The following is a 22096-nucleotide window of genomic DNA, read 5'->3' on the forward strand; positions in this document are numbered from 1 at the left end:
CGACACAGAGGTAGCCACAGCCGTGAACTACCGCACTGTACTGTGTCTGCTGCTAATATATAGACTGGTTGATAAAGAGATAGTATACTCGTAACTAGTATGTATGTATAAAGAAAGAAAAAAAAACCACGGTTAGGTCACTGGTATATACAATTATGGACGGGCTGCCGAGTGCCGACACAGAGGTAGCCACAGCCGTGAACTACCGCACTGTACTGTGTCTGCTGCTAATATATAGACTGGTTGATAAAGAGATAGTATACTCGTAACTAGTATGTATGTATAAAGAAAGAAAAAAAAACCACGGTTAGGTGGTATATACAATTATGGACGGGCTGCCGAGTGCCGACACAGAGGTAGCCACAGCCGTGAACTACCGCACTGTACTGTGTCTGCTGCTAATATATAGACTGGTTGATAAAGAGATAGTATACTCGTAACTAGTATGTATGTATAAAGAAAGAAAAAAAAAACACGGTTAGGTGGTATATACAATTATGGACGGGCTGCCGAGTGCCGACACAGAGGTAGCCACAGCCGTGAACTACCGCACTGTACTGTGTCTGCTGCTAATATATAGACTGGTTGATAAAGAGATAGTATACTCGTAACTAGTATGTATGTATAAAGAAAGAAAAAAAAACCACGGTTAGGTGGTATATACAATTATGGACGGGCTGCCGAGTGCCGACACAGAGGTAGCCACAGCCGTGAACTACCGCACTGTACTGTGTCTGCTGCTAATATATAGACTGGTTGATAAAGAGATAGTATACTCGTAACTAGTATGTATGTATAAAGAAAGAAAAAAAAACCACGGTTAGGTCACTGGTATATACAATTATGGACGGGCTGCCGAGTGCCGACACAGAGGTAGCCACAGCCGTGAACTACCGCACTGTACTGTGTCTGCTGCTAATATATAGACTGGTTGATAAAGAGATAGTATACTCGTAACTAGTATGTATGTATAAAGAAAGAAAAAAAAACCACGGTTAGGTGGTATATACAATTATGGACGGGCTGCCGAGTGCCGACACAGAGGTAGCCACAGCCGTGAACTACCGCACTGTACTGTCTGCTGCTAATATATAGACTGGTTGATAAAGAGATAGTATACTCGTAACTAGTATGTATGTATAAAGAAAGAAAAAACCACGGTTAGGTGGTATATACAATTATGGACGGGCTGCCGAGTGCCGACACAGAGGTAGCCACAGCCGTGAACTACCGCACTGTACTGTGTCTGCTGCTAATATATAGACTGGTTGATAAAGAGATAGTATACTCGTAACTAGTATGTATGTATAAAGAAAGAAAAAAAAACCACGGTTAGGTCACTGGTATATACAATTATGGACGGGCTGCCGAGTGCCGACACAGAGGTAGCCACAGCCGTGAACTACCGCACTGTACTGTGTCTGCTGCTAATATAGACTGGTTGATAAAGAGATAGTATACTACTAATATTATATACTGGTGGTCAGGTCACTGGTCACTAGTCACACTGGCAGTGGCACTCCTGCAGCAAAAGTGTGCACTGTTTAATTTTAATATAATATTATGTACTCCTGGCTCCTGCTATAACCTATAACTGGCACTGCAGTAGTGCTCCCCAGTCTCCCCCACAATTATAAGCTGTGTGAGCTGAGCAGTCAGACAGATATATAATATATATAGATGATGCAGCACACTGGCCTGAGCCTGAGCAGTGCACACAGATATGGTATGTGACTGACTGAGTCACTGTGTGTATCGCTTTTTTCAGGCAGAGAACGGATATATTAAATAAACTGCACTGTGTGTCTGGTGGTCACTCACTATATAATATATTATGTACTCCTGGCTCCTGCTATAACCTATAACTGGCACTGCAGTAGTGCTCCCCAGTCTCCCCCACAATTATAAGCTGTGTGAGCTGAGCAGTCAGACAGATATATATAATATTATATATAGATAATAGATGATGCAGCACACTGGCCTGAGCCTGAGCAGTGCACACAGATATGGTATGTGACTGAGTCACTGTGTGCTGTGTATCGCTTTTTTCAGGCAGAGAACGGATTATAAATAAAAGTGGTGGTCACTGGTCACTATCAGCAAAACTCTGCACTGTACACTACTGAGTACTCCTAATGCTCCCCAAAATTAGTAAATCAAGTGTCTCTCTAATCTATTCTAATTCTAAACGGAGAGGACGCCAGCCACGTCCTCTCCCTATCAATCTCAATGCACGTGTGAAAATGGCGGCGACGCGCGGCTCCTTATATAGAATCCGAGTCTCGCGATAGAATCCGAGCCTCGCGAGAATCCGACAGCGTCATGATGACGTTCGGGCGCGCTCGGGTTAACCGAGCAAGGCGGGAAGATCCGAGTCGCTCGGACCCGTGAAAAAAAACATGAAGTTCTGGCGGGTTCGGATTCAGAGAAACCGAACCCGCTCATCTCTAGTTCTAACCCAACTCTATTACACGTCCTCATCCCGGCTCTCTCTGGACTAATAATTATATGAAATACAAATGGAGCTGCATCCTGCAGTACAGCATAGCAAGATATAAACTCAAAGATAGTGCTGCTAGAACTTTGTATCTGGATGAAATCTCCTGTTCTGCCACAAATCTAAGTTTCCGCAACATTTGCTAAAATTCCTTTTTGTAAGGTTAACTGAAGGTTAATTCATAACATCGTAAATGTCATGAAAATTAGGAAAACCATTGCATACAACTGTAGCAATGGGTAACATTATAAAGTACAGCTGTTCCAGATTTTAATATAAAAGCGATTAAAGATGTATAAGCCCGTTAGAAATAAGAGCCAAGACATTTATCTCATGCATAGTGTACCAGATAAAGGTTCTGCCGATACATATTCTCATCACATTCCATTGATTAATTGAAAGCGCACTCCACTCAAGAACACTGTATATGATGCAATGCCCTCCACAAGACAGTTGTGCCGGCCATGGACCTGAAGAGGATTCTGTAACATGAAAGGAGTGAATTAAAAGACAACACAGTAATCCATTAATGGCAGCACTAAAGGGAATACTTGCACTATTATTAAAATAACAAGGTGCTAGAGACCACTTTGATTAATCTAGAATCTGCTATGCCTGTAATAATGAGCATTTCTCTTTAATGTACAGTAACTTAAAAGCATGTTCCAGCTATGACACATATCTTGCTCTGTTTGATACTAGGATTACGTAAGAACAGACAGTTTAACCCCTTTATCTCCAGAGTGACCCCCAGCTGTGGTCAATATTTGGTCTATATTTGGTCTAAGTCACTCCTGTCTTTAGATCATAAATAACATTTACAGGGCAGGTAACACAGTGTATTTACCATGTGCCAATAGACATACTTCTGTATTTAACTCATCAGTATCTTTATCTTGTCCTGCAGTGTCCTGGCGTTGGGCACGGATACCCGGGGTGCTTCAGCGATTGGGTTTCACCTACTTAATTTTGTCACTGATGCACACCTGTTTCAGCAAGCGGGAGCTGGTGGAGGTGAGTTGTTGAAACGTGGTAAAAAGAAAATTGAAAAACTGAAATGTTGACACAGAATGATGGCAGAGAGGGATACTCTTGAATTCGGGAGACTTTTAAATATCATGAAACATATACAGAAAAAATATATAGTGGTCAATCCAATAACCTGCAGTGTCTTCATGGGTTCAACGAAGTGTGATTGCCACACTTCCGGTACCACCGACTGGCTGCTTTTGTCTATGGGTCTGTGAGCAAGTCGGGCAAACTATGGGGTCAATTCAGTTACCCACAAAGGGTACGAGTTGCCGTTGCAGTGGCGCTATGGGCACCAGAAAGTGCACCCTTTGTGAGTAATTGGATTAACCTCATAGTTTACTGTAGAGGGTAAAGCTGGGTGCACACTATACAATGTATTGGATGATGTTGCAATCTGCGATGGATCGCAATGACTGTCATATAGTGTGTACCCTTAAATCCACCAATTGCTTTGTATGATTAATTGGGCAGTCGCATCATCCCATGTGATGCAATGATGTGAGGTGTCCTTCTGCATGTAACAACTAATTGTGTTATCGTACAGCGGATTGTGTGGTGTATACAGCAATGTGATATATAATTACATTGCATAGTTGCGTTGCTGGATCGCACCATTGTTCAGGGGTTTACCCATCTTAAAGGACATGGCAATATATTTATGTTTAATACTTTTGTGGTAAATATGGTATATTGGGGGTAATTCCAAGTTGATCGCAGCAGGATTTTTTTTAGCAGTTGGGCAAAACCATGTGCACTGCAGGGGAGGCAGATATAACATGTGCAGAGAGAGTTAGATTTGGGTGGGGTGTGTTCAATCTGCAATCTAATTTGCAGTTTAAAAAATAAAGCAGCCAGTATTTACCATGCACAGAAATAAAATAACCCACCCAAATCTAACTCTCTCTGCACATGTTATATCTGCCTCCCCTGCAGTGCACATGGTTTTGCCCAACTGCTAAAAAAAAAACCTGCTGCGATCAACTTGGAATTACCCCCATTGTACGGTACAAATTTATTTAAAGGCTAAAATATGTTTTGGAAGCATTGAGGATTTCACATAATTAATTAATTTGTCCAGGCTGGGATTTTGGGGACAGCACAGCTTTCCGATTTCTCTCACCTTTGATTTTTAAACGCAGCCCACATACCCACTGTACAGAGATGGCACTACTCACTTAGTAGAATATGCAAAGTAGGCGGCACTACATGGTAGTGCATAAGGGACACTACTATGTGGTGTAATATGAATCAGGGCCAATATGTGTGGTGTAAGGAGAGCGAAATGACAGACATAGGAATGGAGAGAGTTAAACCTCCTGTGAGGGGTGGACCTAACTGTTATGAAAAGTACAGCCAATGGTAGAGAGGGGAGGGATCAGTATATATAGGGCTAGCTAAGTCTCTCTTGCTACTGGTTTGCCTTCCCGCCCTCCCACCCCATTTGGTAGAGGTTTTGGCACTGAGTGCCTTGGCTCTAAATTGTTTGTGTGGTTTATCGTTGGCTATTGTTGGCGGAAAAGAACGGCAGGTTGTAGTTTGACTTGTTAGTTACAGTTGTTTACAGTATTGGTGTGGTTTAGGTGCACTCACCTCCATTGACTTTTAAGGCTGCTAGATTACCCATCAGGGGGCAGCGTCATCACCCATCAGGGTGGGCAGTCAGCGTGGAGGTCTGAGTCGGGCACCTATTACCTATGTATGATTTGTGGTAAATTAGGATCGTTTGGGTTTTAATGTTTTTTGGGGTTATCGTCAGTGGAATATAGCCGTTCTTTTTTCTGCCACCATATACCGGCTGAATCGGCATGTTAAATTAAATTTTACTTTACAGGCTTTTTCTAATGGTTAGGGTACAATAAATAGCTAACAATTTTCTGCCAAATTCAAGTCTCCGTGTCATTATTTCTTGGTATTAAAGGTATTGAATGCTTTACTTTTTGAATAAGGGTCCACACATTATCATTAGGAGGTTTATGTGAATATGGTTGTGCTACTGTGTGGCGTAATTTAAATTTGGGGGAACTATTGTGTGGCCACGTCCCTTCCTTGTGAGACCACACTCCTTTATTGCATGCTATATCATTATTAAATATGGGAGGGAGGGGTGACATTTATCATTTGCAGGGGGTCGCCGAACACCCTAGCACCGGCCCTGCCCCTGTATAAACTTTATGAATTATTTATATCATGTAATAGATTGCTGGCTGGCGTGATAGTTTTCTAAAATTGTGGTTAGCAAATTGCATGAATCTAAATCACAGATTTAGCCCTTAAATTTCAAATTACGCTCTATATGTGTTGTTCACAGTAGATTACTTCAATTTCTTGGCTTGTACATATGTCTTTCTGCAATACATTGGTTTATCTCGTACTTGCCTACACTTCCAGAAAGTCTGAGATGCTCCCGAATTGCAGGATCCTTTCCCAGACTTCCAAGAAAGTAGACTAGCTTCCTGGATCCGCCCACATCCTCAGCATAATGGATGGTCAAAGTGATTGATGAGATGATGACGATTCTCAGTGAAGCAGCGCTGAAGACTAAACATCTTTATATAGAAAATGTTATTGAATTACAAAAAATGCTTTATCTTCAGAATTGTATTTTCAATTGGATTATCAATATTTTGAGATTTATTTATTTTTTAAATAGAACACGGCTATAACAATTCACAGCCATAACAGTGCTATAACTGGCAGTACGGAATGGTACAATTGTAAGCAGTTTTGCCTGATGCCATACAGCTTATGGCTGTAGCCAGTGCCCGTAAGGCAGTCAGAAGATGCTGTCCGGTCATTCCTCACACACCTGCGGTCTTGCGTTCAATTCTCACTAAGGCCTTAAATTTGTGGGTGTTTGTATGTTCTCCCCATGTTTGAAGTGAGTTCTCACAGTATAATCTGGTTTCTGGCCACGAAGTACAAAAACATGCTGGTAGGTTAATTGGCGTCTGACAAAAATGGACCCTAGTTCTCTAAGTGCCCCCATGTTTAATTCCAAATTTTAGCTGTGCCAAACCCTGTTTAGTCAGTTAAGTGCCTCCACATTACAACTGCTCCATATCCCATCCAGTCTCTAAGTACCCAAAACTTCCACTAATACTTGCCTAATTCAATTCTGATCGCAGCAGCAAAATTGTTCTCTAATGGGCGAAACAATGTGCAGTGCAGGGGGGGGGGGGGGGCAGATATAACATGTGCAGATAGAATTAGATTTGGGTGGTGTGTGCTCAAACTGAAATCTAAATTGCAGTGTAAAAATAAAGTAGACAGTATTTACCCTGCACAGAAACTAAGTAACTCACCCAAATGTAACTCTCTCTGCACAAGTTATACCTGCCCCCCCCCCCCCACCACCACTATACAGTGCACATGGTTTTGCCCATTAGAGAACAATTGTGCTGCTGCGATCAGCTCTGAATTAGGCCCACTGTCTCATTCCAGAGTATAACTGCCCTGGAATTTGTTTAGTCTGCAAGGGTGCCCTCACAGGGTGCAATGTGTCCTCCAGGGATACATCGCTAGGGACAGGACCCGGCGGGGTGACAGAATTGGCAAGTGCACACACACTTGCCGATGCTGGCAACGACGAGCGGGGTAGGGGGAAGGTTTGGCCATACTGCATTCGGCAGCATGGCATTGTTCGCCACCTCCTCAAATCTTTCTGCATGTTGAAGAGATCTTAGGAGGCTGCCAACGACCCACGGGTGCACACATCGCCATCGTTCTTTTCTGTATATGCAGCACTTTTTAAACAATGTGTTGTTCCACTCAGTTGGAAACGCACATATCATTTCAAATATTGTGCTGTGTGTGGGAGCCTTAAGTCCCTCATATTACACAGTAATGCATTATATAATAACAAATACCAATTAACAATTATATCAAATATAATTATTCTAATCAGGCGCTCTAACCTCAATGGCTAATTATTGACAAAACTAAATCACCTATGTATATCTAAAAATTATTGCGGCAGCTCCCAACAAAGTATTCTGCAATACTTAATTAGACATGATAAACAAGGAAAATAGTATCCAAAGGGAGCGCTCATATAAGATTAAATATGCCAAAGGCAATTTATTAATAAGATTGGATATGCCAAAGGCAATTTATTTATACATATATTTTACTTCTAAAATGTAACAAACATGATTTAAACACAGTTTAAAATTAGCTCTGCACAATAGCACGTTTTTTACAGCACATGGGTGGTCATTCCAAGTTGTTCGCTAGCTGCATTTGTTCGCAGCGCAGCGTTCAGGCTAAAAAATGGCAGTTCTGCGCATGCGGCGCAATGCGCACGCGCGACGTATGGGCACAATGAACGATGCAGATTTGCACAGGGTCTAGCGATGCATTTCAGTCGCACTGGTTGACGCAGAGTGAGTGACAGGAAGAGGGCGTTTCTGGTTGGCAACTGACCGTTTTCAGGGAGTGTTCGGAAAAACGCAGGCGTGCCAGGGAAAACGCAGGCGTGGCTGGGCGAACTCTGGGCGGGTGTGTGACGTCAAATCCGGAACTGAATAATCTGAAGTGATCGCAAGCGCTTAATAGGTTTTGAGCTACTCTGAAACTACACAAAAAATTTTTTGCAGGCGCTCTGCGATAAAAACGTTCGCACTTCTGCTAAGCTAAAATACACTCCCAGTGGGCGGCGGCATAGCGTTTGCACGGCTGCTAAAAACTGCTGGCGAGCGATCAACTCGGAATGACCCCCATAGAACCAGCTAGAAATTCCACGGTATGAATGTAATTCTATATTGATAGCTTTGATTATGAGCAACCAGTAGATGATCTCAATATATGTTCCCAATAGTGTGCGGAGCACTCAGGGGTGCATAGAATTAGTGTCCCTCCAAAGTATATCCCCAGAGCATGCGCTGTGCTTCCACCTCCCAGCTGAAAGATCGTTGGTCCCGGCCGGACCTGCTGCACCAGTGGTGAGCATTATATAGTACCAGTGGCGCACCCAGGGGGGGTTTCCGAGCACCCAGAAACCCCCCTCCACTAAAAAAAAAAAAATAATTTTTTTTTTTTTTTTTTTAGCTGCATGAATATTATGAATGGCTGTCTAGCGTCCTCTGCAGCCTGCTGTCTTCCTGGTGGCACTTGTAAGTGCAATAAAAGTTTACTTTATTTTAATTATAGTACATATATATCCATGTGCATACATATATACACATGTATATACATACATATAAACAAACACACACACACACACACACATGATATATATATACATGTGTATATATATGTGTACTGTATGTGTGTGTACATATATATATATATATATATATATATGTATGCATGTTTAATATGCTATGTATATGTGTATATGTATGTGTATATGTATGTGTGTGTGTGTGTATGTATATATATATATATATGTGTAGATATATGTGTGTAGATAGATATATATATATATATATATATATATACACAGACACACTAGTTTTACGGACCCAACATATACTGGGTCACCTCAGTCCCCACCCCCGTGATTGGCTTCCGCCCAGTTCTGGAAACCCCCCCATGCAAATCCTGCGTTTGCCACTGAGTACACTCCAGAATAGGGTTGTCATTGAATATTAGTAAGTATGCATTGTGCTTTGACTAGTTGCTGCAAGATAGATCTCTTATATTGTAAAAAGATCACTAATCACTAAACTGACGTTTTTTTTTTCTTCCCAAAAAAACACTCTGAAATTGTTGGGGGAGTTTTCTGAGTGAATTAGGTAAAGAACATGAATTTCACCTTATCCAAAGTGGTGTTAATAAAAGAAAAAAAATATTTTTTTTTATATTATATATATTTATATTTGTTTAAAAAAAAATTGTGTCCCCCAACATCGGAATATCGGTCGGCACCATCGTGGCTTTCGTTTTAACAGCTGCCATGTACACAGGGGGGTAGTTGGTTTACACTTCCCCAGCGCCTGCTATTGTCTGCAGCTGCTGCAAGGGGGTCCTGGCATGCTGACTGATCAGCAATGATCGGCAGCATGGCAAACGCTGGGGGAGGGTGCGGGAAGGTCCCTCTGAGAGCTACAGCTGTGGGAAGTTTCTCTTCCCTGCAAACACGGTATCTATCTGACTGGTCACATCTATGTCAGATAAAGCACTTCCTGGTGTGGTCGCATCTGATACGGCCATGCCAGGCAAGTGGTTAAAATGTTCTCTATACTGTTTGTCAATCATTAAGTTACATTATGTATTGTATAGAGGTCACTAGAATATTCTATTAGTAATGTATTTAACTGAGTGGAGGCCACTAAATATGATCTATATATTGTATGGTACTCAGTAAGTTGCTCAGGGTATAGTATTGGAATCGGAATGCTCTAAACCTCCTAATGATAATGTGTGGACCCCTTATTCAAAAGTAAAGCATTCAGTACCTTTAATACCAAGAAATAATGACACGGAGACTTGAATTTGGCAGAAAATTGTTAGCTTTTTATTGTACCCTAACCATTAGCAAACCTGTAAATTGAAAATTTTAGTTAACATGCCGATTTAGCCGGCTTATGGTGGCAGAAAAAAGAACGGCTCTATTCAACTGACGCTAACCTTAAAACATTAAAATTCCAAACTATCCTAATTTAAACACAAACTATAAAATAGGTAATAGGTGCCCGACTCAGACCCCCACGGTGACTACCCACCCTGATGGGTGATGCCGCTGCCCCCGGACGGGTGGTCAAGCGGCCTTAAAAGTCAATGAAGGTGAGTGCACCTAAACCACACCAAACTGTAAATCACTACAACTAACAAGACAAACTACAACCTGCCGTTCTTTTCCGCCAACAAATAGCCAACGATAACACCAGACTAACAATTCAAAGCCAAGGCACTCCGTGCCAGAACCTCTACCAAACAGGGTGGGAGGGCGGGAAGGCAATTCAGCAGCAAGAGAGACCGAACTGGCCTAGAATTCCCTATATATATTAACCCTCCCCTTTTTCCATGGGTTGTACTTTCCTCACAGCTAGGTCCACCCCTCACAGGAGGTTTAACTCTCTCTATTCCTATGCAGTCATTTCACTCTCCATAGTATTGTTTTGCGGTCACTAAGATGCTCGCTCACTGTATTGTGTGGCAGTCACTAAGGTGTACTGTGTATTGTATGATGGGCATTATGAAGCTTTGTATATTATTTGGTGGTCAGTAAGATACTCTCTCTGTATTCTATGGTTGCCATTAAGATGCTGTCTGTGTGGTGGACACGAAGATGCATTCTACTGTATGCCATTCACTAAAAGATTCTCTGTGCTGAAAACTAGTCAAATGGAACTGTGTTTTATTTGATAATCTCTCTTTCACATGAAGTTTCAGTTTATTGAATACATATAAAAAATAATTCCCACATTGAGCAAACCACACAGGCACGGTTTTTATCACTCACATTCTTGTGTTATGGTGAGCTGATAGAAGAGTATGGGCAACTGGCTTGTGTTTGCCCATCAAACAAAAATTTGTCAACCTGACTCTAGTTTAAAGTAGAAGTTAAAACCACAATACAGTACATTATAAGTAACATAATGTTAAAATTAGCGTGTAATTAGTTTCATTAGTAAATAGTTTTTCTAGCTGTCTGTAGAAAAAAAATGCAGATCTCAGGATTTCCTCCCTTTAATCCCTCCTGCAGTAATGCTGGGATGTGCAGAACTTCATGTAATTGCTTGTTGCACAGAATGTCTGTTGTTAAAAACAAGGAAGAATGATCCTGCTGACCAGCATGAAAGAGGAAAGGCTTTAAATATTGATGTTGGAGCAAAGTCTCCCTGAAGTGGCCCAAAGTGCTTGTCTGACTATATATCCTCTTGTCTGCACAGAGCCATCAATGGAGTGCTGCCGTAAGGGATATTGTCGCGTACTGGCCAGAGTGGATCATCATTGCAGCTCTAGAGACTGTATCGCTGTGTCTAACATTCCTCCTACCTGTGCCTGGATGCCCCACGTAAGCACCATCAATAACTAGTGTATAATAAAAGTACATCTAAAGCAGGCATTGGAAATATATGATCTAGTTGTTCTTCAGCTGGCAGTGTCCTGTATTGTCGGGCAGACACCATTTATGTTGTTGTTATATTTATATTTAGTAGCAAGTGTTTTATCTCTCTCTCTTTTGTCATTCATAAAGGCAGTTATGTCACTCACAGAACGAACTAACTTGTTCGTGAACGTCCGTCAGCACACCGACACCGGCATCCCGGCAGCGGACTGCAGTCGGGATGGGGGGGGGGGGGTAGCGCAACAAGCCCCTTGCAGGCTCGCTGTGCTCACCGTTCTATTCCCACTCTATGGGTGTCGTGGGGAATAGTCCCTGTTGGTCGGCTTACAGACCGACGGGATTGTGAGAGTGCAGGAGAAATGGGGAGGAAATGTGACTGGTGGTCTCCTGACCGCCGGTCACATAACTGCATCCTGGGACCTTGTAGAGAAAAGATACTCTCTGCAGAGCTTTTCCTTATCCTATGGTACTTTTTTGTTGCAGCGGTGACTTCCTTCTAGAGGCAGATTGTCACCAACCCCAGTGGGGAGAGAGGCAAGGCCACATCCAGACCAATCCCAATAAATATATACTTATGACGTATGAATATAAATGTGAATTGGCAAGATATACTGCATAATATGGAATGTATTATAAATGCACAATAAATCAGTTTGTGTTTTTCCTATCATGGCTTTCTCCATAACATGAAATATAGCAAACACACCTTAGTTGTAAAATACACTTATTTCCGACTTACATTTTCTTGTGGGGCTATAAGCCCTTTATAATGTCCAGTAGTGTCTGTAAATGAGTTAGTTACGTCATCCACTGTTGGGGGTGTGACAAGCAGTCCCATCCTCAGAATGTCACATAAGGGGGTGTGGCTTCATGACAATGAGGCTACACTGCCTTTCGTGCACACAGATCTTCAGTGCCACACTGGGTGACGCCACCCATAGTGATGCTACTGTGATATGACTCGCCCTAATCAACTGTAAGGGACAAATTTATCACAGTTTGCATTTTTAATTTGGATGTGACAAAAAAAAATTGTACATTTGCAAAATGAATATTAATATATTCACGCAAACTCACTAAAAAGTTCTTGCCAACAGACTGGCTCTAATAACAGCCCGCCCTGGGGAAGAATAGAAGCTGTGTGCATAACGCTATCCGGCTGCTTCTGGTTTGGTCCCCAGCATGTCCATTCTGGAGCTTGGTAAATCTGACATTTGTGGCTGTTGTCAGAAATGAAGGGACCATATTGATCCCTCCACAGTATTCCCCTGAAAATGGCTGTTTGATAAATAGCCTATTGGCTGCAGATGGAAGAACCCCTCCCCATCTACGGCCATCACACGTGTGGTCAGCCAGCCGCACATGTGCAGAATGACTCCCGTTCCCGAAGTAAAACTAAAATAATTGCTTTTGAGTTCATTTCTCTATTTTACACACAACAGGGACGGTGTTGTTCCGGTGCCCCTGACCCTGCATATGGTGTTTAGTACATTCAGGGGAATGTTAATTTCTTATTATTAAAGCCAGCAAATGAGTTAATAGGCCCTATGAAATGTGTCCTTTATACTCTCCTGCTATTTTCTCATATTTCCCTTTCACTTCTACGCTGTATTTCACACTGTGCAGTTTTCTCTTTCTTCCTGCAACTCTCTTCCTTTCCAGCTTCTCCAGAGCCTAAAATAATTGGCAGCTCAGCCAAAGATTGGCAATATCTTTGCAATGGGTTGGGCATGTTTTGTTGACACTATTGTAATTTCGACATGCAGCATACCTCCCAACTTTTAGTATTTAGGAAGTGGGACCTTTCTGCGCGGCGAAGCCACGCCCAATCTAAAGGGTGTGTAGTCTTGGTAAAAGTGGGCATGGCTTTGTGGCAGTGCCATGACCGTCTGCCATGTCTCCCATTTTCATCACAGTGGGGATATGGCCAGCCCTCTGTGAGCTGATAGCATGCCCCCAGTCCCTCTGTGTCCTGTGCATAGATGCTGTGTGCATGCCACTAACCCCCGCCACCGCGGGACACTGCGACCCGTGGTTGGGACAGCAGGACAGTCCCAAAAAAATGGGACCGTATCGGGAAAATCAAAACAGTTGGGAGGTATGATGCACCATGGGTGTGGCTAAGACGTTTATTATCATAATTGTGGTGTTGACATTATGACTGTCCAAGATTGTGATTGTCGACGTGGTGACTACATCCCCTTTGCAGTATTGGCAATATTCTCTCTCCTCTTTGGCAGTGACATTTTCCATTTCTGAGCTCAGCTCCAATGTCAGTTTTTTTTGTTCAGTGCTGTAATCTCAATTTCTGCAGCATTGTTACATTGGTTTCCACAGGGAAAACATTGGGGTGTAGAGTAGATCTTGATCCAGAGGCACAAACAGGCTAAAGCTTTTGGCTGTCCCAAGATGCATTGGGGCCTCCTCTATAACCCCGCTTCCAGGCACTGAGAGCTCAGTTTCGAGTTGGTGCATGCAGCAGCAGGTCACCTAACAGGAGGGCTGCACTGGGCAGCGCTGAAAAAGCTTTCTGACAGTAGATTTCTTGTCTGGGCTGTCAGCGCTGTATAACTGTGTGACTATTCAGTGCTGCAGCTCCATCACCTCTCAAGTGGTGTCACATACTCCCGCGGCCTGGTTCCCGGGTACTTGTGGCGCAGAAGTCCGACTTAGGCACAGAGTCGCAGACCGCTCTCCTGGTTCGCGTGGCTGCTACAGGGAGGAGGTAAGGGGGTCCCCCAGGCAGGTCCTGCCATTAAATCGTGTTACGCCTGCGACCTATGGAGACGGGTCGCAGCGCTGGCATGGACACTATCACTGGGCAGGGACCCCACTAGACCACCGGGGCATCTGAGTACAGGTTTGGTGTACTAACACCCCCATTTAATTGGGCTCACAGTACCCCGGGGTGGAAGTTCAGCATAGGAGAGCTGGAGCTTGACCTGTAGCCCCTCCCGCGGCTCAGGGCGCCATCTCCTCCTTGTATAATAGTCTGTGTGCTATTTGTCATATATCTCCCAATTAGTCCGCATCTCCTGCATCTACACAGGAGCCACACTGGGTGCGTTCACCAACCTACTGGGTACTCTGGTGGAACGCCTAGCGCCCCCTATGGGATCACCTGTGTCACTACAGTCACAATTTGTCCCCATGGTTAATCCGCTTTGGACGGAAAATCTGTCTAGCCAGATGCAGCAAAATCATTCATTGGTGAGACAAAAATCGGCCCCAGGTCACTCCTGTGTCCCTGGGTCCTTTAAGCGGGCTGCTTCCTCCTCACAATCCACAACCCTCTGATGTTTTCATCAGAAGAAGGGGGTGGGGTGGGGAGCATACGGCCCTGTCAGGCAGTAAATCCGTCCTAGAGGATGCTGGAGACTCCAAAAGGACCATGGGGTATAGACGGGATACGCAGGAGACATGGGCACTTTAAGACTTTAAATGGGCGTGAACTGGCTCCTCCCTCTATGCCCCTCCTCCAGACCTCAGTTAGATTCTGTGCCCAGAGGAGACTGGTTGCACACTAGGCGAGCTCTACAGAGTTTCTCTAGAAAATACTTTTGTTAGGTTTATTATTTTCAGGGAGCACTGCTGGCAACACGCTCCCTGCTTCGTGGGACTGAGGGGAGAGAAGCAGACCTACTTCTGTGAGTTCAAAGGCTCTGCTTCTTAGGCTACTGGACACCATTAGCTCCAGAGGGTCTGATCACTTGGTGCGCCTAGCTGTTCGTTCCCGGAGCCGCGCTGTTCGTTCCCGGAGCCGTGCCGCCGTCCCCCTCATAGAGCCTGAAGAGAGAAGCCGGGTGAGTAAAGAAGCAAGAAGACTTCACAGGCGGCAGAAGACTTCAGATCTTCCGGAGGTACCGCACAGCGGTTGCGCTGCGCGCCATTGCTCCCTTACACAAGCGGCACTACATGGGTGCAGGGCGCAGGTGGGGCGCCCTGGGCAGCAATAAAACCTCACATTTAACCTGGCTATATGTATATACATTGCCTAGGCAATATATAGGGACCCCCGCCAGTATAAAAAAACGCGGGACCGAAGCGCGCCATATAGGGGGCGGGGCTTCCTCAGCTCAAACCAGCACCATTTTCTCCACAGCACAGCTGCAGAGACGCTGCTCCTGGCCCTTCACTGCTACCACAAGTAACAGGGTGCACAAAACGAGGGGGGGCACGGCAATTTGGTGTTGATTACTATTATATAAAAAGCGCTTACAGGTCTGGGGCATTGGTTATTTCCTTCAGACCGGTGGGGCGCTTTCTGTCTCTCTGAAGGAGCTTACTGTGGGTCTGTCCCCTATAGCCCAGTGTGTTTGGGGGTGTCAGTACGTGTGTGTCGACATGTCTGAAATTTAATGCTTTTCCCAGGAGGAGGCTGGTGAAGGCGCTGAACAGAATGTGGGAGTGACTCCGTCGGCACCGCCGACTGCTGATTGGGTAGAAACAGTATGTGGAAAGATTTAAATGCAAGTGTGGCTTTATTGCATAAGAGGTTAGACAATTCTGAGTTTCAGAACCAAGCATGGAGACAATCCATGGGTGATGTTTTATCAAAGTCTCAGGCCCCCTCAGGGTCTCAGAAACGTCCATTTACCCAGGTAGCAGACACAGATACCGACACGGATTCCGACTCCAGTGTCGACTATAATGATGCCAAGTTGCATCCTAAAGTGGCTAAGAGTATTCAGTACATGATTGTGGCTATTAAAGATGTGTTGCATATCACAGAAGACCCCACTGTCCCTGACACAAGGGTCTGTATGTTTAAGGGAAAGAAACCTGAGGTAATGTTTCCTCCCTCTCATGAATTGAATGCTCTTTTTGAAAAGGCTTGGGAGTCTCCTGACAAGAGACTGCAGATTCCCAGGAGAATTGCTATGGCGTATCCTTTCCCCTCGCCGGATAGATTACGGTGGGAATCACCACCCACAGTGGACAAAGCCCTGGCGCGTTTGTCCAAGAAGGTGGTGCTACCGTCCCCTGACACGGCAGCCCTTAAGGATCCTGCGGATCGTAAACATGAAACTTCCTTAAAATCTATTTATGTTACTACCGGTACACTACTCAGGCTGGCCGTGGCATCGGCATGGGTGAGTAGCGCTATTGAAAAGTGGGCAGATAACTTGTTATCTGACATAGACACCCTGGATAGGGACAGCGTAGTTTTGACCCTGGGTCACATTAGGGACGCAGCGGTTTATCTAAGGGAGGCTGTGAGGGATATTGGCCTCTTGGGATCAAGGGCCAATGCCATGGCAATCTCGGCTAGCAGGGCGTTGTGGACTCATCAGTGGAACGGTGATGCTGACTCTAAGAAGACTATGGAGGCTCTGCCCTACAAAGCTGAAGTTTTGTTTGGTGAGGGCCTCGCGGACCTGGTTTCCACAGCTACCGCAGGTAAGTCTTCCTTTTTGCCTTTTGTCCCTCCACAGCAAAAGAAAACACCTCAATACCAGATGCAGTTTTTTCGGTCGCATAAGTTCAGGAAAGGACGTGGTTCTTCCTTCCTCGCGGCCAGAGGTAAGGGAAGAGGTAAAAGATCCCCGGCTGGGGCAAGCTCCCAGGAACAGAAGTTCTCCCCGGCTTCAACCAAGTCCACCGCATGACGCTGGGGCTCCGCTGTGGGAGTCTGCACTGGTGGGGGCACGTCTTCAACTCTTCAGTCAGGTCTGGGTTCGCTTGGACCTAGATCCTTGGGTGCTGGATATTGTGACCCAAGGATACAAGCTGGAATTCCAAGACGTGCCTACGCACCGATTTTTCAAATCGGCCTTACCAGTTTCTCTTCCAGAGAGAGAGGTAGTATGTGCTGCAATACAAAAGCTGTGTCAACAGCAAGTCATTGTCACGGTACCCCCGTCACAACGGGGAGACAGGTTTTATTCAGCCCTGTCTGTGGTCTCGAAGCCGGATGGCTCGGTCAGGCCGATTCTGAACTTAAAATCCCTCAACCTTTATTTAACAAAATTCAAGATGGAATCTCTCCGAGCAGTGATCTCCAGTCTGGAAGGGGGGGATTTTATGGTGTCGGTCGACATAAAGGATGCGTACCTACATGTCCCCATATTTCCTCCTTATCAGGCGTACCTGAGGTCCGCGATTCAGGATTGTCACTACCAATTTCAGACGTTGCCGTTTGGTCTTTCCACGGCCCCAAGGATTTTCACCAAGGTAATGGCGGAAATGATGGTGCTCCTGCGCAAGCAAGGGGTCACAATTATCCCGTACTTGGACGATCTCCTGATAAAGGCGAGATCACAGGAGCAGTTACTGAAAAGCGTTGCGCTCTCCCTGCAGGTGCTGCAACAGCATGGCTGGCTCCTAAATTTACAAAAGTCGCAATTGATTCCGACAACTCGGCTACCGTTTTTGGGCATGATTCTGGACACCGACCTGCAGAGGATCTTTCTCCCGTTGGAAAAAGCTCAGGAAATCCAGAACATGGTCAAGGAACTTCTGAAACCGCCAAGAGTGTCGATTCATCACTGCACTCGAGTGATGGGAAAAATGGTGGCGGCCTACGAGGCCATTCCGTTTGGCAGGTTCCATGCAAGAACGTTTCAGTTGGACATGCTGGACAAGTGGTCCGGGTCCCATCTGCAGATGCACCGGAAGATAAGCCTGTCCCCCAGGACCAGGGATTCTCTCCTGTGGGGGCTCCAAAGTTCTCACCTTCTAGAGGGTCGCAGGTTGGGAATCCAAGATTAGATTCTGGTGACCACGGACGCGAGTCTCCGAGGTTGGGGAGCAGTCACATAGAGACAAAATTTCCAGGGAAAATGGTCAAGCCAGACAGCTTGTCTGCACATAAACGTGCTGGAGTTAAGGGCCATCTACAACGGCCTGCGGCAGGCGGAACATCTTCTTCGCGACCTACCTGTCCTGATTCAGTCGGACAACATCACAGCCGTGGCGCACGTAAACCACCAGGGCGGAACGAAGAGCAGAGCGACGATGGCGGAGGCCACCAAGATTCTTCACTGGGCGGAAAAACATGCAAGTGCTCTGTCAGGGGTCTTCATTCCAGGAGTGGGCAACTGGGAAGCAGACTTCCTCAGCAGACACGATCTCCATCCAGGAGAGTGGGGTCTTCATCAAGAGGTCTTTGCAGAAGTGGCAAGTCGTTGGGGACTTCCTCAAATAGACATGATGGCCTCTCGCCTCAACAAGAAGCTTCGGACATATTGTTCCAGGTCGAGGGACCCTCAAGCAATAGCTGTGGACGCACTAGTGACACCGTGGGTGTTTCAGTCGGTCTATGTGTTCCCTCCGCTTCCACTCATCCCAAAGGTATTAAGGATCATAAGAAGAACAAGGGTTCGGATGATACTCATTGTTCCAGATTGGCCATGGAGGGCCTGGTATCCGGATCTTCAGGAATTACAGGAGATCCCTGGCCTCTTCCTCTCAGAGAGGATCTGTTACAGCAAGGGCCGTGTGTGTTCCAGGACTTACCGCAGTTGCGTTTGACGGCATGGCGGTTGAACGCAAAATCCTAGCTAGGAAGGGTATTCCCGGGGAAGTCATCCCCACTCTACTCAAAGCTAGAAAGGAGGTAACGGCGAAGCATTATCACCATATTTGGAGAAAATATGTGTCTTGGTGTGAATCCAAGAAGGCTCCTACAGAAGAATTTCAGCTGGGGCGTTTTCTCCACTTTTTGCAAGCAGGTGTGGATGCGGGCCTGAAGTTAGGCTCTATTATAAAGTGCAGGTGTCGGCTTTATCAATTTTCTTTCAAAGGGAATTAGCCTCACTTCCAGAAGTGCAGACTTTCGTGAAAGGCGTGCTACACATCCAACCTCCGTTTGTGCCCCCTGTGGCACCATGGGACCTTAATGTGGTGTTACAGTTCCTTACGTCACATTGGTTTGAACCTTTACAAAAGGTAGAGTTGAAATTTCTCACTTGGAAGGTGGTCATGCTATTGGCCTTGGCGTCCGCAAGGCGGGTATCCGAATTGGCGGCTTTGTCTCACAAAAGCGCCCATCTAATTTTCCATGAGGATAGAGCAGAGTTGAGAACTCGTCAACAATTTCTACCAAAGGAGGTTTCTTCGTTTCACATGAACCAACCTATTGTGGTGCCTGTGGCTACTGAAGTCTTGGCTGATTCCAAATCTCTTGATGTGGTCAGAGCTTTAAAAATGTATGTAGCCAGAACGGCTCGGGTTAGGAAGACAGAGGCGCTGTTTGTCCTGTATGCGACCAACAAGGTTGGCGCTCCTGCTTCTAAGCAGACTATTGCACGCTGGATCTGTAATACGATTCAGCAGGCTCATTCTACGGCTGGTTTGCCATTACCGAAATCGGTGAAAGCCCATTCCACTAGGAAGGTGGGCTCGTCTTGGGCGGCTGCCCGAGGTGTCTCGGCTTTACAGCTTTGCCGAGCAGCTACTTGGTCGGGGTCAAACACTTTTGCAAAGTTCTACAAGTTTGATACCCTGGCTGATGAGGACCTCCTGTTTGCTCAATCGGTGCTGCAGAGTCATCCGCACTCTCCCGCCCGGTTTGGAGCTTTGGTATAAACCCCATGGTCCTTTTGGAGTCCCCAGCATCCTCTAGGACGTATGAGAAAAAAGGATTTTAATACCTACCGGTAAATCCTTTTCTCTTAGTCCGTAGAGGATGCTGGGCGCCCGTCCCAGTGCGGACTCTATCTGCAGTAATTGTATATAGTTATTGCTTCTGTTACACAAAGGTTGTGTTTTGGTAAGGGTCAGCCTGTTGCTGATCTCGTTTGGTTCACGCTGTTAACTGGTTTTAGTGAAATGCCATGTTCTACGGTGTGTTGTGGTGTGAGCTGGTATGTATCGCACCCTTAGTTTAACAAAATCCTTTTCCTCGAAATGTCCGTCTCCTCTGGGCACAGTTCCTATAACTGAGGTCTGGAGGAGGGGCATAGAGGGAGGAGCCAGTTCACGCCCATTTACAGTCTTAAAGTGCCCATGTCTCCTGCGGATGCCGTCTATACCCCATGGTCCTTTTGGAGTCCCCAGCATCCTCTACGGACTAAGAGAAAAGGATTTACCGGTAGGTATTAAAATCCTATTTTCTCTTACGTCCTAGAGGATGCTGGGGACTCCGTAAGGACCATGGGGTATAGACGGGCTCCGCAGGAGACAGGGCACCTAAAAAGAACTTTGACTATGGGTGTGCACTGGCTCCTCCCTCTATGCCCCTCCTCCAGAACTCAGTTAGATCTTGTGCCCAGAGGAGAATGGGTGCACTGCAGAGAGCTCTCCAGAGTTTTCTGTGGAAAAAGAATTTTGTTAGGTTTTTTATTTTCAGGGAGTCCTGTTGGCAACAGGCTCCCTGCATCGTGGGACCGAGGAGAGAGAAGCAGAGCTGGCTTGTAAAGTTGGACACTGCTTCTAGGCTACTGGGCACCATTAGCTCCAGAGGGAGTCGGAACACAGGTCTCACCTGGGGTTCGTCCCGGAGCTGCGCCGCCACCGTCCTCCTCACAGATGCCGAAGATAGAAGCCGGGTGAGTATTGAGGAAAAGACTTCAGGCGGCAGAAGACATCAGATCTTCATGAGGTAAGCGCGCAGCGGTAAGCTGCGCGCCATTGCTCCCAGTCACACACACAAAGCAGACACTGAAGGGTGCAGGGCGCAGGGGGGGGCGCCCTGGGCAGCAATAAATTTCGTTTTGGCCATAAATAAGGTGGATTAGGCTGGGGGACAGTAAATCCGCGGACCCCCGCCATTTTATTAATATATGATGAAGGGACCGAAGCCCGCCGTCGGGTGGGCGGGGCTTGATCCTCAGCACTAACCAGCGCCATTTTCTCCACAGAGGCTGCATGAGAAAACGCTGGCTCCCTGTTCTCTCCCCTGCTGAGCTTCACAGGTTGGAAAAAGGAGGAGGGGGGCACTTTGGCGACGCAGTGAGTGGAGATTACGATTATAAACATATAAAAGCGCTATCTGGTTGTATATTCCAGTGTTTTTAAGTGCTGGGTGTGTGCTGGCATACTCTATCTCTTTGTCTCTCCTAAGGGCCTGGTTGGGGTTTTGTCCCCTTATAGGTAAATCCCTGTGTGTGTGGGGTGTCGGTACGTGTGTGTCAACATGTCTGAGGCGGAAGGCTTCTCCAAGGAGGAGGTGGAGCAAATGAGTGGTGTGTCCCCGTCGGTTGTGCCAACTCCTGATTGGATGGACATGTGGCATACGTTGCATGCAAGTGTGGCATCTTTACATAAAAGGCTTGATAAGGCTGGTTTAGGGGGGACATCAGGCGGTCAATCCTCAGATTGGACCGACTCACAGGGCCCGTCGGGGTCTCAAAAGCATCCCTTAACACAAGACACTACTACCGACACGGATTCTGATTCCAGTGTCGACTATGACGAAGTAAAATTGCACCCTAGGGTGACTAAAACTATTCAGTGTATGATTGTGGCAATAAGGGATGTGTTGCATATTGTGGATGAACCCTCAGTCCCCGACACAAGGGTACACATGTTTAAGGAAAAGAAACAGATTATTAATTTTCCCACATCTCATGAATTAAATGAGTTCTTTGGAAAAGCTTGGATAAGAGACC

General features: G+C 45.7%; 1 protein-coding gene across 3 annotated transcripts in view; it reads left to right on the forward strand.

Annotated features, from left to right (window-relative positions):
* The window catches only part of LOC135055093 (heparan-alpha-glucosaminide N-acetyltransferase-like), a 1318407-nt gene that overhangs the window by 849550 nt on the left and 446761 nt on the right, over positions 1 to 22096 (forward strand). For all 3 annotated transcript variants that reach the window (XM_063958741.1, XM_063958739.1, XM_063958740.1), the window contains exons 11-12: positions 3405 to 3511; positions 11365 to 11489. In XM_063958741.1, the coding sequence (XP_063814811.1) occupies positions 3405 to 3511; positions 11365 to 11489 (232 nt within the window). The remainder of the gene's footprint in view (positions 1 to 3404; positions 3512 to 11364; positions 11490 to 22096) is intronic.

Source organism: Pseudophryne corroboree, chromosome 3 (genome assembly GCF_028390025.1).
Source record: "Pseudophryne corroboree isolate aPseCor3 chromosome 3, aPseCor3.hap2, whole genome shotgun sequence".
Lineage (NCBI taxonomy): Eukaryota > Metazoa > Chordata > Amphibia > Anura > Myobatrachidae > Pseudophryne > Pseudophryne corroboree.